This window comes from Callionymus lyra, chromosome 16, assembly GCF_982586985.1.
Source record: "Callionymus lyra chromosome 16, fCalLyr1.hap1.1, whole genome shotgun sequence".
In the NCBI taxonomy this organism is placed as follows: Eukaryota; Metazoa; Chordata; class Actinopteri; order Syngnathiformes; family Callionymidae; genus Callionymus; species Callionymus lyra.
The window spans coordinates 9594872-9610665 of record NC_141833.1 but is presented as its reverse complement, the minus strand read 5'-3'; the positions used below and the strand labels follow the sequence as shown (position 1 = coordinate 9610665).

Below are 15794 nucleotides of genomic sequence, written 5' to 3'. Positions count from 1 at the left end.
ATAATGATTTTATTTCCCAACGAAAAACAACATTTGTTATCATTTAAACGTGTTCGTCAACAAATATTTGCATTTATTTAAGGAAACACGTAATAAAGAAAGTAAAAAAAACAACTGGGAGAAATAATAATAATAAAAAAAAATACTTTTGTTTTCAGATATCAGTCGTTTTGATAAGCAATTCTGTATATTTTATTGATAATGTAAATAAAAAAAGTTTCTGAATTAAATATCCTTGATTTATGGGTTTTCTTTATTAGTGTATTGGATTGTATTGTCAGTTTTTGTGTTTTCAAATCTTTAATATGTACTAATCCATTTTTTAATGAGGTTTTTAATGCTAAAGTAGCTGTGATAACATTATCCATCGTGTTAACTTCTCATGATGTCTCGAAGGGGCAGAAAAAAATAATTATTTTGGAGCTTTCGTGTGAAACTTTTCAGAGCAGAGGGAGGTTGTCCACTGGTGTGTCAAATTGGAAGTCGGGAGGAAAGAGGTCTGCAGCTCGTGGGTAGATCAGGCGATAGGATTGTCGGATTGTAACGTCGGCCACACCAGCAGTGTCTCCAATTTCTATAAGACAATCACAGACACTAGTCAAACATTTATGCCATTTCACAGTAAGAATATATAATAAATAGAACCATTATCACCTTTCTGGGTCTTCTTGTCTGAGGTGGCCTGAGAAGCCATGTAGATGGCTGCTGCAGCCACAGAGATGGGACTTCTCCCAGGAACCAGGTCGAGCTCAACGGCCTTCCTCGCGATGAAGGTCGCCCCCATCTGCACTTGCTTGGTGAGACCCAGGTTTGAGCAGAAGCGAGACATGAAGTCGCCCGTCGTGATGAGGTACATGTCGGTCTCCAAGGCTTTGAGAATGAGTTTGAAGCACCGGCCGATTTCTTTCTTGGAGATCCGGGAGACGGCGCAGATTTCTGGAAGAATAACTATTTGTATGAACTGGGTTGACAAGCGATGGGTTACATTAATGTTGTCGTCTGACCTTTGAAAGTTCTCGGGACACCTTCTTGTCTGCAAGCGATGTAGAGGCAGGCCGAAGCGATCGCATTGTTCGCTCGTCCTTTCAGAATCTTCTGCTCATAAACCTGTTTGAACAAGTAGTTTGTTCTATCCTGGAAGACAAAACATTTACATTACTGTGGTTGCTAAATATGATCTAATCCTCTCATGGTATTTTATCAGTTAAGTGATGCATGAAGTCATGACCTCAAGTAGAATGATTGTTTTGCTCTGAGGAAAATGGAAGTTTTTTAGTGTGTTCAGTGCTAAACAACAATTTAAGTATCCTACAATTTTTACTTTTGTTCCTTATTGCGGCATCTGCAAGTTCTATTTTACTGACCACAATGTTTCTTGGCAGGTTGATGCGATCAGCCATCGTGCTGATTTCTTTGAAGGTGTTCAGAAGAACGATGTCAGAACTTCTCATGGACAGACGCTGCTGATACTTTGGGATTCCGAACTCATCTGACGAAGCCCCCCCTTTCACCTATCATTGAAAATAGACCAAGTATTAGGTTGAAACGATAACTGGGTTATGAACTAATAGGTAAGTATTGTGTCTCATGTGCAGCATAAAATAATCCCTTCACCTTGCTGAATGTAGTAGACAGGTCCTCGTAGTTTAGCAGAAGATTTGGGGCGTCTCCAACTCTGGATGGATCTTTGAGACCTTTGTCATTTGAAATTGTCCTCCATTCTGACCCGACGTCAATGATTCGGTCGCCTTAAGAAAATAAAGGATTAAGTACAGCCTGTACATAAATGTGAATAGGAGCCTTCATATTTGGCGTCAAACTCACCGACCACGAGCCCACATTCAGGGCAGATCATGTCCCCTGCACTGCAGTCCTCCACAAGACAGGCGTCAGGGTGGTCTGGACAGTGAATTTTGGAAAAAGACTGATCATCTTTTCCTTTACTGTAGCACTGCGACAGTAAATTAAAATAATGCTGATGATTGAAACGAAATACTCTGTGCAGTGACGGGAGAGAAATATGTCAAATTGAGAAACATTCTTACATCAGACCTTCATCACAAACATCAACTTTAATGAATAATTTAGTGTTGTTAGTCATTTCAGTCCAACAAATTGAAGCTACTCTGTGAGGCTGGACTTGTGGCAGGAAAATGTAATACAGGTAAAACTCATCTCTGACTTGAATTCTTTGACTGTGTACAACTAGCTTCATGACTTTCATCTATTGTATTCTACGATATTTTTCAATCAATGTGACTGAATAAAGAAATGAATCTTCTCAAAAGCATTTTCTTTTTCCTTCTGTGGCCGTTTCCGGGAAAACTTCCTTTACTTACTTATTTGAGGCGTCCATGGTACGTTGAGTCAATACTTCTGGATGGAATTAGAAGCGACAGGTATATTTATAGCCTCTAAGCTCACCAGGTAGGTTGTACGGCATCTTTGAGTTAATTGAAATAAGATACTGCCTTTGATGTTGCTTGTGAAATCTGATTTATGATTACCACCAAAGGCAAAAAAAGGATAAGGAAGCTCATAATGATTCTTTTGAATGGTCTGAAGATGTTGGGATCAGACTCATTCTGGATGGAAACAGAAGTTGCATTTAGATGGATCAATACGTGCTGAGTGGTGAAGAGATTGCCATGACGTAAATCAAGTTACTCAAAGTATAAATCTAGCTCAAGAGGTGTAGGTTGACAGCATCGTTATGAGTGCTCAACCTCTAATGGCTGCCATCCGACTCTCCAGCCGATATTTGGTTTAAAGGGCAATACGTATCAGATTCTCACACTAGGAGGGAAAAGCTGTAAGACATCCTTTGTTTCCTTGGGGTTTCCATTTGGTTTTCATCACAGACAAACTTAACTGATTTAAAGTAGATATTACTTACGGGCCTTAAGAACAGACCAACTTTGGGATTTCCGAGGCCGGAAAGACAGTCTTGCTTTGTAGATGTGCCAGAGATTCTTGTAATCTGCTTTTTCATCAATACACTAATATCACTCATTCCAGACTCCAGACTCATTTTTCTCAGTCCAAGACAAATTCCTTCATTCAGACAAAGAACCTGATTTTACAACTTCAAAGTGAGAAGTGGACATGTCCAGATGATTCCCAAAGCTGCGAAAGAACATTTATGTATATCTTCCTTGTCCAGGTTGATGTAAATATATCAATTAGAATATAGGGGCTGTGCTTAAAATAAAGATGCAGTCGAAGAGCTTTAACTTCCTAATCCTCAAAGTCATTATTTAAATATGGTTTCTATCATGATCTATTGTTAATGGCTCCATTCAAAAGTCAGAATAAAAGTGAATAAAAGGATTGTCCAGATGTTGGCCTTTTGATCCTATTCACGAGTGTCAATATGCTACTAGAACACTGCCCAGACAACAATCTATAAAACAAATCCAACACGTTTGCATCTTACTAGCATTTACGCAAACAGTTTGCTTTTCAGTTTAAAAGGCCAGATTCTAGCATCTTAACCAATCTTTCACAATGGTTTGTTAACATCTCATCACTGCCTTGACTTTGTACATTTCTACAGAAACTTAAGTCTCATTTTCTGTCTTCATCATACTGTAGGTTTCAGCTACTATAAACCACAATATATTTCATCAATGACTTTTGTGACAATTCTGGTTAAAATGTCAAAATATTTACAAATTATGAGGTAAAAAACACAAAAAATATCTGTATTTGTAAAATATGCCAGCTTCATAACATTATGCTGAGCGGAATTGGACATTTTGAACAAGCATTGTACTTATTTTTTGAGGATTTTAGGCTGAATAATATAAAACAAAAAAACTTTAAATCTAGCCTTTTCAATAGACTTATAATATACCATTTAAATATATTTTTAAGTATATTTTCAAACCTTCTATTTGGGGACATTCATTGAATCATATAAAAAAATCAATCCATTTTTCAAAGACATTTTATTGTTGATAAAACAACTGCAATGTCTTCAAATGTTACCGAATCGGTCCTGAATATAAAATGTTTATCAACATGATTATCATAATGGAATGGAATACAAAGAGTTTGCTTATTGAGCTTCAAAAGAGAAGGGGTTTGTGCACATGAGCCTTAAAAAATACTTTATTTACAGTTACAATTTTTATTTCAGCGCGCCACCTAGAAGGTTTGTCACCTTGAAGGTATTTATTTTTAATATATTAGTTATCAATCGCATTCACCACATGGTAGTGCTTGCAGAATGCCCATGGCTGCTTGATTGAATCCAAGGTCACGTATAAATATTTTTCTATAATGATAACATGTGTATCGTCACAGTTCTGGTAGTTGGTTTACTGGGGTGTCAAACTTGAAGTCTGGAGGGAAAAGATCAGCAGCTCTGGGATAGATGAGTCTGTACGACTGTCGAATCGTGACATCAGCAACACCTGCGATGTCTCCAATATCTATGAAGAGAAAGATCATGTCATACACTGAGAAAACTGACCAGAAACTGTTTCCTTCAACTGAGAAAAATCTCTAAACTTAGGAAAATGTTGTCGGAACATGATCTGGAGCTTGTAACCCAGGCGTTTGTTTCTTCTCGTCTGGACTATTGTAACAGTTTGTTTTCATGTCTTAACAAGAAGGATCTGTCTCGCCTGCAGTTGATTCAGAACTCTGCAGTGAGAATTCTAACCCACTCAAGTAGAAGAACTCACATAAAACTCTTCACTGGCTTCCAGTTTCTTTCAGGATCAACTTTAAAATTCTGGTTCTTACTTTCAGAGCTATTCATTGTCAGGCTCCTCCTTACATCACTGATCTGATCCAGCCTTATACCCCAGCTCGGGCTCTGAGGTCTGTGGATCAGAATCCACTGATGGTTCCTCTCACACAACTCAGGACCAGAGGAGAGAAATCTTTCCAGGCTGTTGCTCCTAAGCTTTGGAACGATCTTCCTCTCTCTTTGCGCTTGATGGATCTACTGACTCCTTTAAGAAACATCTTAAGACGTTTCTATTTGTTCAGGCTTTTCCTTGATTTTCTGGAACTCCTGTGTTGTTCTCAGTATTATCTAGTGTGTATATATTAAAGTGTATATACTTTTTTGAGTATTGTTTTGTTTGTTTAAGCGCTTTGTGACCCTGGTCTGGAAAAGTGCTATATAAATAAATATTACTTACTTACTATACATAAGATTTTACAAGAGATTATTACAAGATGATTATTACAAGAGATTTTACAAACAAGCAAAAATATACACACCTTTCTGTGTCTTCTTTTCCAACGAGGCCTGGGACGCCATGTAGATGGCTGCAGCTGCCACGGAGATGGGACTCCTCCCAGGAACCAAGTCCAGCTCCATGGCCTTCCTGGCGATGAAGGTTGCTCCCATCTGCACTTGCTTGGGCAGGCCCAGGTTGGAGCAGAAGCGGGACATGAAGTCCCCTGTTGCGATGAGGTACACACTGGTCTCCAGGGCCTTCAGGATCAGTTTGAAACAACGGCCGATCTCCTTCTTGGAGATCCCAGAGACGGCACTTATCTCTGCAAGGAATAAGAAATATCAGTAATTTCTTTAGTGTGATTTTTGCTTCTTGAGACTCTAGTTTCCACCTTTAAATGTTCTCGGTACGCCTTCTTGTCGGCATGCAATACATAGGCAGGCCGAAGCGATGGCATTGTTAGCTCGACCCTTCAGACTTTTTTGCTCGTAAACCTGTTTGAACAAGTAGTTGGTTCGGTTCTAGAAGACAAAAATATGTTCGAGTTATAGATTAAAAACAACAGCTTCTGCAGCTTAAGCCAGTGGAAGATTTTAAACCTACCACGATGCTTTTTGGTAGGTTGATGCGATCCGCCATCGTACAGATTTCTTTGAAGGTGGTTAGCATGGTGTGATCAGAGCTGCTCATTGTCATGCGCTTCTGGTACTTGGAGATGCCAAACTCATCGAAGTTGTTGGTTCCAGTTCCCTGTGGTGAAGAACATGAAGCATATTAAGTCAGGGAGTCAATGATTTTGAATTCTAACCAAAGCCCCCATTATTTCACTGCAAAATACTACGAAGATTTGACTTAAAGGGTTGTTAATATTAGTCTCTTGGCAGGTTGCACTTAAGTTCATTTTTCTTAAGATGAACTGTTGTGCTTCACCTTGCTGATGGTGGTTGTCAGGTCTTCTCCATTCAGCAATGGGTTTGGGGCTTCTCCAACCCTCGAGGGGTCTTTTAGAGTTTTAAGGCTCTTTTCGTTGGAAACAGTCCTCCACTCGGACCCGACGTCAATGATGCGATCACCTGAGGAGACACGGTGAGCCAAGAGTCCGACAGGTCTTAACAGTTACTGAACACTCCTTTTTGCGTTTAGTCATTTGCTTTCTTCTGCCTCAGAGAGAGGAGATGGTCGATACTGCTGATGCAACGGTTACAATAAACTCTTTGTTTTTTCTTATTCCAAGTTGTTTGTTTGAATGTCACACAATGGCCCGTTTCTACCGACAAGTCACAGACAAGAAAATACTCTCTTTCTTTGGTGCCAGTCGAAAGCTCTTGTTTAGATCAGCGCCCAATGAAAGGTGGTTTCTTGGTGCCAGTATAACCAAAATTCTTGATCTGCTGTTCACATGATCTCCATTTGAGTTTGGTGGAAGAGAAGTTATCAGTTTGTTGAGATGCGTTTTGTTTGCAAATATAAATTTGTTACAAACTTTTTTCCAAACCCTAGTTCTGAATGGGTCACATTGACACTATGCATCCTTACGCTGGAGAGAATCCCATTATGTACCGGTCCAAAGTAATCAGTGTTACTCTTACTTGACCAGTAATGAGATAAATCCAAGAATACAGGCAAGGAATGCTGTGGCAGTATGTTGCCGTCTCCCTTCGATGAGGGGTTTCTTTGGGACACATGAGGTATTCACGTCACTTCCATCCAGAAAAATAGAGTTTAGGTTTAGCTTTTTCTAATAAAAAATACACTAGATTATCAACCATTTGGAGGTTTGAGTGATACATTCCAAATCTCCTATTTGGTGAAGGAGGGAATGATGTTTAACATCATGGGTAGCCAAATTCAATACCCATTCCCATGTCTATTTCAGGGTTGTTTGGCCAATGTATCACTATCTGGATAGTGATATGACCCATTTATACCACACCAAAATCACATGGCTGAAGCACCCAGAGAAAAACAAAGGCCATGCTTGGACATTGCTTCAGTCTCTGGCTTAATACCAGTCGGGGTATTTATATTCAGCCATGCTTTCTGTAGTTGAAGTCTTCTTTCCATACTTGCTAACTTCTTTAAGCATACCGTGTACTCCTGGCACACTCTTAGAAGAAGTTCAAGTTTATTTCGTAATGCCCATTAAAAACAATACTCTAACAAAATTTGGGTATGGCTTTTATTTGTTCTTTAAATGTGACTTTCCAACAATGCTTTATAATTGTCAAGACAACATTTTGTTATTTGTGCAACACAGATCTTCACAATGTAGTGAAGTTTCAGATACACAATCAAAAACACAAATGCAGTTAAGCATGTAAGACTCACCAACAACAAGGCCACACTGAGGACAAATCATGTCCCCGGCTCTGTAGTCCTCCACCAAGGTTGCATGAGGGTGTTCAGGGCAGTGGATCTGGGAAAGAATCTGACCTTCTTCTCCTTTGCTCAGGCAGTTTGATAGTAAATTAAAGTAATGCTCGTGATTAAAACGAAATAACCTGTCGGGCGAAACAGAAAATAAGCCTGTGAGTGTAAACGGCATCGATATTATTGCCCCACATTTGTCCTTTTTGGTGGCTTTTGAAATATATTTGATAGCAATGAGCTGGATTGGTCAGCAGGTGGCAGAAGTGCTGTCTTGCACAACACACACAATAGGGTTAGCAAGCACATGAGTTTGACCTGGAACTTCAGCAACATCAAGGGTGATGTTGTGAAATGGTAAAAACAGTACTTACATTTTTCTCATTGTCTTCTGTTTTTCCAAAATAACATACATATATTTTAATTCTTATTTAGCAAACAGACACTTTGACGTATGAATGGATCTCCTGAGCCTTTTGAACATTTTGTTGATTTATCTTGGACCTATATTAAGTTGGTCTGGATACAATCAAAAAGGATATATACTTATTGTTTACATTATTAACGAATTGCGCAATTCTTAAGTATATAAAGTATTAAATAAATAACCACAAATCCCCAGTAGCTGCAATAGTCTTGTTTTCTGTTTGAATCCATCTCCTGTCGTTCCTTTGTAAATATATATATCCAAATATAATCTCTTCATTTTCTTACTTTTTCTTTGAAGCCATTTCTCTTTCTATCATGTCTTGATAATTAGAAAAGATCAAGTACAACCTATATATATAGATTTCCCCATCAGAGCGATGACGTAAACAAGCTTATTGGACCGAGGTATCTTTATTCTTCCTATATTGTTTCTTTTATGTAATTAACAAGATCAAAGCAATGGTTTTGTGTTGCATTAATGTCACAGTCAACGTGTGATCACTAGATATTGGCGTACGTTGGGGAACACGTGACCGATCCATAATCAGGTCACTATAGGTTCCTGTTGGCGAGGCCTACAGCCATCTAGTGTAAAGTGGCGACATGTTTGGGTCATTGTTGTGCCATTATTTATGAATAAGAAGTCCCCTTAAAGGTTATTTTCAGTGGAAGCCCCACATGTTTCAGGCTTTCAAGTGTCGCAAACGCCCACTGACCTTGGCCACTGAATTATTGAACATCCCTCGCTCATTGTGAACCTGACTGGGTCACATGGTGTCGGGACGGTCCCTGGTGACTTGGGTTGAGAGGCAGAGCTTTGTATCCCTCGCTGGGCACTAACAACCTCTCAGACAATCTATTTCATGCCGAGAGGAAGAAGCTTTAGAAAAGACCACCATTGTTCCCTTCTCTGTGTTCATCAGTTAACGTTAAACGCGTTTAATGTGTTATAAAAGAACATTTTCACAACATCTTTTGGTGTTTTTATTCATTTTAAATAAGTGATCTTGATAGGTAAACGTTCTACCTGCACGAGGTTTGTCAGCCAGTTTGGTAAAAACTCTATAGTTGAACGCAAACGTACGTTAACTAGCTATATTTATCATTGACTTTGCCTTTGATGCATTAGCTTCAGTGAAATATATGTAACTATTCCTGCTTTGTTTTCTGGTTGGCTAGCAGTGATTTTACACTGACTCCCTTAATGGAGCAGGTATAATTCATTGTTATATCACCTCGTAATAGAAAAGGTAATAAAGATGGCTGTAACATTTTATAACAATATTAACTCCCCCAAAATCACTTGAGCAACTTGTATGACTTGTTATAATATTAATAATAATAATTGTTATAGACATAGTAATTTTTTTTATTACTAATAAACACATGAAACACAGCCAAAAGGTACACATTTCCTATTATATATATATATATATATATATAATGTGTAGATTTTCAGCTCTTAACAGTGATCTGACAAATCCACAACAAGTAAATCAAACACTGTTTAACACACCCTCTCTAAATATTAAACTGTGAAGTACTCTGAGTCCGTGTACTAGTTCTTGTCCTTAGCAACATTCCCAATGTTTTATCTCATAACACTACTTAATGGTTCAAGAACTCCTTCTAACCATCTGCTGCCCGGACCATGACTATTGTTTGGTTAAATGTAATGTATTTTATTTGTTTGTTGAATTCATTGCTCATTTAAATGCCATTTGATGGTAACGTCTATTATTTTATTTAAATGTATTAATATATATTTTTTAATTTATTCTGTAATACCACCACAACAAAACATTGTGTTGTGTTTACAATGTTGGAAATAATAGTTTCTCTGAAATTAAAATGTGATATGTATCTTAATATATGTCAAGTCCAGACTACTTTTTAATGTATTATTAAACATGTGCATTTTTGTTTTGCCGTTTCTTAAATAATTTTCTCTGGAAAACCTATATTTACTTTTTAAATTGAGCAATTTTACGACAGTCTATGTACCTGTATTTCTGTGAAACTATCCACAAAAGCGTAATGCATAATAAAGAGGAAAAAAACAAAATGTTCTAAATCAAATTACCTAAAATTGTGAAATCTTTTGAGACGTTTCAGGAGCTGAACCGTGTCAACCTCTCCGAACCAATATTTGTTCTCCAAACAAACTCTTATTTTAAAGGACATGAACATACAACACGGCCATAGTGGCTGCAGGCTTTCTTTTGTTTTGTTTTTCTTCCTCCCCTCCTTCTCCTCAAAGTACGAGAGGAGCATGTGAGCGCGCAGTGCCAGCAGCCCTGGACCGGTTGGAACCTGTATGTGGAACCACTGAGGAGACACTTCCTGTACCAGGCATATAATCAACCAGGATCCGGACCAAACCGGAAAATGATGGACGATGTCAGCACTTTATTTACTGTTGGACATAATAGTAAAATAAAAAATATATGGTTGACTTCCGGCGTTATAGTTTGTTTTTCTCGCGTTGCGTAAAGAAAAATATAATCATGATATTGAATCATTATAATAAATAATCAACTATTATTCATATTAAAATGTACACATAGAGACATAACTGTTTGTTTATGAGTTTCTGACTCAGCTTAGTCATCACTTCCGGAAACCCGTGCAGCACTTTCAGGTGTCAGGAAAAAAAACAAGAATAAACTGCCTTCAACTATTCATCGATGGTGAAAATGTTCAAATGTAACGTTAGCGGGATCAAAAATTAATCAAAAAGGTGGATGTAAACTTGTTGGTTTTTCCTGTTTCAAGACTATTAAAAGTTGCGTTTATCTATCCGCATTTTACAGCATCCGTGTTCATTGTGTAACCGGTCGGTATGCGAAATGTCTGACGTGCCGTGAACGCAGCATCAGACAGCAGCAGGCGAGGCGGTGTCTTCGGGAAGTTGCAGGATTGTCATCCGCCAATGAGAAGCGCCCTCGCAGCCCACAACAGCGCTCGACTCCACGCTCCATATTGGATCCGCGAGTCTTCTTCTTTTTAGAAAAAAAAAGAAACACGTCTGCCGCCGCCACCTCGACGACCCCCAGAAAGCCGGCTCCGCGCTCCCTGGCTCCGGCGCGAGTGGACGGGAATGGCAGCAGATGTGCTCCGGCTCTTTGTGTCTCGCGTCATCCTCCCCGCGTCCCTGTTTTTAACGGCGCCGGGGAACCGAGTGTAGCGGCGCACCTGACGAGTGGCATGCAGGTTGACAAAGAAATAATTGGATTGAGTTAACGCCATTCGGCCAGTAAGTATATTCCACACCAATGATGTGTTTTATTTTAAAAATATCTCCCTGGTATATTTTAATATCAAATCATTAAATGTACTGCCTTCTGTGTCAGGTCACCTGACCCGCGGAAAAAGATAACTTACTGCGCAAGAAACTCATGGACATTAAAAAAATAAAAATAAAAGTATTTGATTACCCAACTGTAGTTTCCTGTAGAGGCGGGTTGTGTCTCTTTAGTAAGATAAGACGATCATTTATCATGTTGACCAACGCTTCGTTCCAACGGTGCAGATCTACTGCTGTTGTTTTTTAACAGTTTTACTTGACATTTTACCTTCAAGTCACTATGATGAATGTGTGACTTGTTTGGACTAGCAATGAGGTATTTTAAACAAGTTTGCCCCAGCAACAGGCATGCTGTGTATTATAATTTAATATTATATAGTTTGATCCGTAAGGTTTAAGTCATGAGTTTGGGAATACACTATATCATATTCACCACTTCAGCATATATATATACATATACAGTATATATATTTTACGATCAAGGATTTACAAGAGTCTGAAAATCTCCTAAAGAAGTTATGAAACCTGTACCTACCTGAGATTAAGCTTTTTCCTAACGGGACTAACATTTCTAGTACAATATGAAATTGGATATCAAGGGAATTTCCATTCATCCTTTCTATCTTTTGTAAAGGTATCAGTTTATTATTTATTACACTTTGTTATATTTGCGATTTCTTTCCACCTATGTTACACATTGGGTTTTTATCAATCATCAACATTGTTACACATTTACGATTTCTAACTGGACCTAAAGATCTGACTCAGCAGTTGGCAGGATGTGGTTAGGGAATCTTTCGCCCGAAGAAGTTCCGTATTGACAGAACTATTGTCCAACAGTTTGGCAGTAGTTATTACTGTATATTAAGGGTGTCAATCGCACAAGGGACCAAAGGGTAAGGAGGGGCTCCATGATTTCTACATATCCAGTTAATTTTTCGTGACCCTATTGATATTCTTATTTTGTTACCAAGTCTTTACCATTGATCTGTTGCTTCTATAACTGGAGTTACAATGTTTCTATCTAGTTTTTGGAATGCTGCTGCTGGAAAATTGCCAGAAAAAGTCCATGTGCGTTACAAGTACAATAGTGCACTGCAACCGATGAGGCGTGCAACAATGAGTGATCACACAACTGTTCAAAGTCTGACCCAATGGTTAAGTTGTTCCTCTCGTCTCTTCCAGCCATGTTCACCCTCACTGAGGTTGCGTCTTTGAACGACATCCAGCCAACGTATCGCATCCTCAAGCCGTGGTGGGATGTGTTCATGGACTACTTGGGTCTGGTCATGCTTATGCTGGCCATATTTGCCATGACCATGCAGATCACCAAGGACCAAGTAGCTTGCCTCCCTCACCTCGAGGACTCGCAGGGCACCTCTGACGCCAAGTCCCACTCATACCCCACCCAGAGTGCGACGGAGGCGGCCAAATCCGCGGAGACCGTGGGTCCGATCCCGACCCCCTATCCTTTAATAACTGAAGACCTGCCAGACTCTGCTGTCCATGAAATTCACTCGACGCGGCAACAGACGACGATGGCAAGAGAAAATTATGTCAATCAACCTGAACCGACAGGTGTCAGGACCAACTTAGATTTCCAGCAATACGTCTTTATCAACCAAATATGCTACCACGTTGCCTTGCCCTGGTACTCCAAGTACTTTCCATACCTCACGCTCATCCACACCCTTGTCCTCATGGTCAGTAGCAATTTCTGGTTCAAATATCCAAAAACTAGTTCAAAGATCGAGCACTTTGTTTCTATTTTGGGTCGATGCTTTGAGTCTCCCTGGACGACAAAAGCCTTGTCAGAAACAGCCTGTGAAGACTCGGAGAACAAACAAAGAATTACAAGCACATCTGCAGCGCCCAAAGAGGTTTCTGCAGAAGGGAAGGAGGAAAGCTCCAACGCAAACTCGTCTATACCAGCGCTCGGGGTAAAGTTCTCGGCAGATAAGCCCATTGCGGAAGTCCCGAGTAGCATGACAATCCTGGATAAAAAAGATGGCGAGCAAGCAAAGGCGCTCTTCGAGAAGGTCAGGAAGTTCAGGGCTCACGTCGAGGACAGCGACTTCATCTACAAACTCTATGTAGCACAGACCATTGTTAAGACTGTCAAGTTTATACTCATACTTTCCTACACGTCCACCTTTCTGGTCAAAATCAATTTCAGACACGATTGTGAACCGGACATTAAGGAGCTGACCGGGTACCGGAGGTTCTTTTGTACGCACAACATGGCTTTCATGCTCAACAAGCTGCTCATTACCTACATGGCTTTAATACTCATCTATGGAATGGCATGCTTGTACTCCCTATTCTGGGTTTTCCGTCGACCCCTGAAAGAGTATTCCTTTGAGAAGGTCAGGGAAGAAAGCAGCTTTAGTGACATTCCTGATGTCAAAAATGATTTTGCATTCCTCTTACACATGGTTGACCAGTACGACCTGCTGTACTCCAAGCGCTTTGGTGTCTTCTTGTCCGAGGTCAGCGAGAACAAGCTGAGGGAGATCAGCCTCAATCACGAGTGGACCTTCGAGAAGCTGCGGCAGCTGGTGACGCGCAACGCCCAGGACCAGCAGGAGCTGCATCTCTTCATGCTCTCCGGGCTCCCGAACGCCGTGTTCGACCTCACCGACCTGGAGGTTCTCAAGCTGGAGCTGATCCCGGAAGTGAGGTTCTCCGCAAAAGTGTCTCAGATGACCAGTCTTCAGGAGCTCCACCTCTGTCACAGCCCGGCCAAAGTGGAGCAGACGGGGTTCGCGTTCCTCCGGGACCATCTGAGATGCCTTCATGTCAAGTTCACAGATGTTGCCGAGATCCCGACCTGGGTTTATCTGCTGAGGAATTTGAGGGAGCTCAACTTAATAGGGAACCTAAGCTCCGACAATAACAAGATGATCGGTCTGGAGTCCATGCGGGACCTGAAGCACCTGAAGACGTTGTGTTTGAAGAGCAACCTGACAAAAATGCCCACAAACATCACAGAGGTGTCACCACATCTGATCAGGCTGGTGGTTCACAACGACGGTACCAAACTGATGGTGTTGAACAGCCTGAAGAAAATGACCAATCTGGTGGACCTGGAGCTGCACAGCTGCGAGCTGGAGAGGATCCCCCACGCCGTGTTCAGCTTGATCAACCTGCAAGAGGTGGACCTGAAGTCCAACAACATCCGCACCATCGAGGAGATCATCAGCTTTCAGCACCTCAAGAGGCTCACGTGTCTTAAACTGTGGCACAACAAGATCATCACCATTCCGTCGTCCATCGGGCAGGTCAAGTCCCTGGAGGCGCTCCACCTCTCGCACAATAAGCTGGAGTCTCTCCCTCCGGCCCTGTTCACGCTCCCCAAGCTTCGGCACCTCGACGTGGCCCACAATTCCATTTCCGTTCTTCCCCCCGACGTGGGTCTCCTCCACAACCTGCAGCACTTGGCCATCAATTCCAACAAGGTGGAGATGTTGCCCAAGCATCTGTTCAGGTGCACCAAGCTGAAGGTGTTGTGCCTGACTCACAACGCTCTGACCCTGTTGCCCGAGACCGTGGGACAGCTGGTCCAGCTCACCCAGCTGGAGCTCCGGGGGAACTGTCTAGACCGGCTGCCCCCGCAGTTAGGCAACTGCCGCATGTTGCGCAAACACAACCTGATTGTCGAGGACCATCTCTTTGACACACTGCCCGTGGAAGTCAAAGAGAGCATCAGCCGAGAGTCGTTTCCAAATGGCTTATAGCACAAACGCCCCGCAACCGTGGCCAAAACAGTTCGGCAGCTCTGGTGGTACATTTTTTTGTCTTGTTATGGTAATATCAAAAAGTGAATGCATTTAAAAAAAATCAGTTTAGTTCCCTTTATTGGATAGACGCAGATTGTTTTTTATGATGTTGGCTTATAGCTTCTAGTATTTTTATGACTGAATTATAATGTAGACAACTAGCTTCTTTGTTTGATACTTGACCAAAACTGTTCTATCCACTAGTACAGTGTGTACATCCTTCTTTCGGTACTTACTCAGGTATTATAATAAATACAATGGGGATCATTTGTTTTATTTTTGCCTTAATTGCTGCATTATGTTTTCAGTGTACATGGACAAAAAAGGCCAAATTATTGTGGATAACACAAAACCCAAAACTGAAGGTGAAATTGAAAACTTTTTAACTTGTTGTCATAGAGATTGTATTTCATGGCCTGTTCATTTGCACACGTAGACCTGGTCGTTCGACTGAATGTTACCTTTAATGAACATTTTTCCTTGACCAGCAATTGAATAATTATTTTTCACGAACGTGTTTTAGATCAAAGCTGTCGTCCTCTTGATTCTTCCACGTGTCAGAATCTTAAAGTAATGCATCGTTTCCTTGTACTCAATTTATCTGTGTTTGGACATTTAAATGTCTCCTGAGCTGCTGTGTCATCTCAGTGTCACGTGTTTAAAAATACACAACGTTTGTCGAAATAAAACACAATTTCAATGAAAAAACTTTTG

General features: G+C 40.6%; 3 protein-coding genes across 4 annotated transcripts; 1 reads left to right on the top strand and 2 right to left on the bottom strand.

Moving 5' to 3' along the window:
- Nucleotides 1-52: 52 nt before the first annotated feature.
- LOC148063570 (transcription initiation factor IIB-like) lies at nt 53-2215 on the bottom strand. The gene is made up of 6 exons (XM_087810949.1): nt 1825-2215; nt 1615-1748; nt 1365-1511; nt 1005-1134; nt 655-936; nt 53-574 (listed from the first exon to the last, which is right to left on the bottom strand). The coding sequence occupies exons 1-6, from the start codon at nt 1853-1855 to the stop codon at nt 441-443; spliced, it is 858 nt and encodes a 285-aa protein (XP_087667075.1). The 5' UTR covers nt 1856-2215; the 3' UTR covers nt 53-440.
- Nucleotides 2216-4134: 1919 nt separating this feature from the next.
- Nucleotides 4135-11243, bottom strand: LOC148063569 (transcription initiation factor IIB-like). Its single transcript, XM_087811771.1, has 7 exons — nt 11036-11243; nt 7527-7640; nt 6129-6271; nt 5802-5948; nt 5590-5719; nt 5239-5520; nt 4135-4436 (listed from the first exon to the last, which is right to left on the bottom strand). Exons 1-7 carry the CDS (start codon nt 11241-11243, stop codon nt 4303-4305), a joined length of 1158 nt encoding a protein of 385 aa, XP_087667897.1. The 3' UTR covers nt 4135-4302.
- On the top strand, nt 5289-15788 carry lrrc8da (leucine rich repeat containing 8 VRAC subunit Da). 2 transcript variants are annotated; one of them, XM_087810945.1, is made up of 2 exons: nt 5289-5434; nt 12487-15788. In XM_087810945.1, exon 2 carries the CDS (start codon nt 12489-12491, stop codon nt 15036-15038), a length of 2550 nt encoding a protein of 849 aa, XP_087667071.1. In that variant the 5' UTR covers nt 5289-5434; nt 12487-12488; the 3' UTR covers nt 15039-15788. The 2 variants fall into 2 exon arrangements, with proteins under 2 accessions (XP_087667071.1, XP_087667070.1); XM_087810944.1 differs by lacking the exon at nt 5289-5434 and adding an exon at nt 10937-11250.
- Nucleotides 15789-15794: the final 6 nt, after the last annotated feature.

Bases quoted from the DNA above. Each gene is read 5' to 3' on its own strand.
- lrrc8da (XM_087810945.1), top strand. From the start codon at position 12,489: ATGTTCACCCTCACTGAGGTTGCGTCTTTGAACGACATCCAGCCAACG.
- LOC148063570 (XM_087810949.1), bottom strand. From the start codon at position 1,855: ATGATCTGCCCTGAATGTGGGCTCGTGGTCG. The intron at 937-1,004 runs GTCAGACGACAA...TTATTCTTCCAG, and splicing joins TGTCCCGAGAACTTTCAAAG to AAATCTGCGCCGTCTCCCGG. The intron at 575-654 runs GTGATAATGGTT...ATTGTCTTATAG, and splicing joins AGACAAGAAGACCCAGAAAG to AAATTGGAGACACTGCTGGT.
- LOC148063569 (XM_087811771.1), bottom strand. From the start codon at position 11,243: ATGGCGTTAACTCAATCCAATTATTTCTTTGTCAACCTGCATGCCACT. The intron at 6,272-7,526 runs GTGAGTCTTACA...GTGTCTCCTCAG, and splicing joins TCAGTGTGGCCTTGTTGTTG to GTGATCGCATCATTGACGTC. The intron at 5,720-5,801 runs GTAGGTTTAAAA...TTTGTCTTCTAG, and splicing joins ACCTACCAAAAAGCATCGTG to AACCGAACCAACTACTTGTT.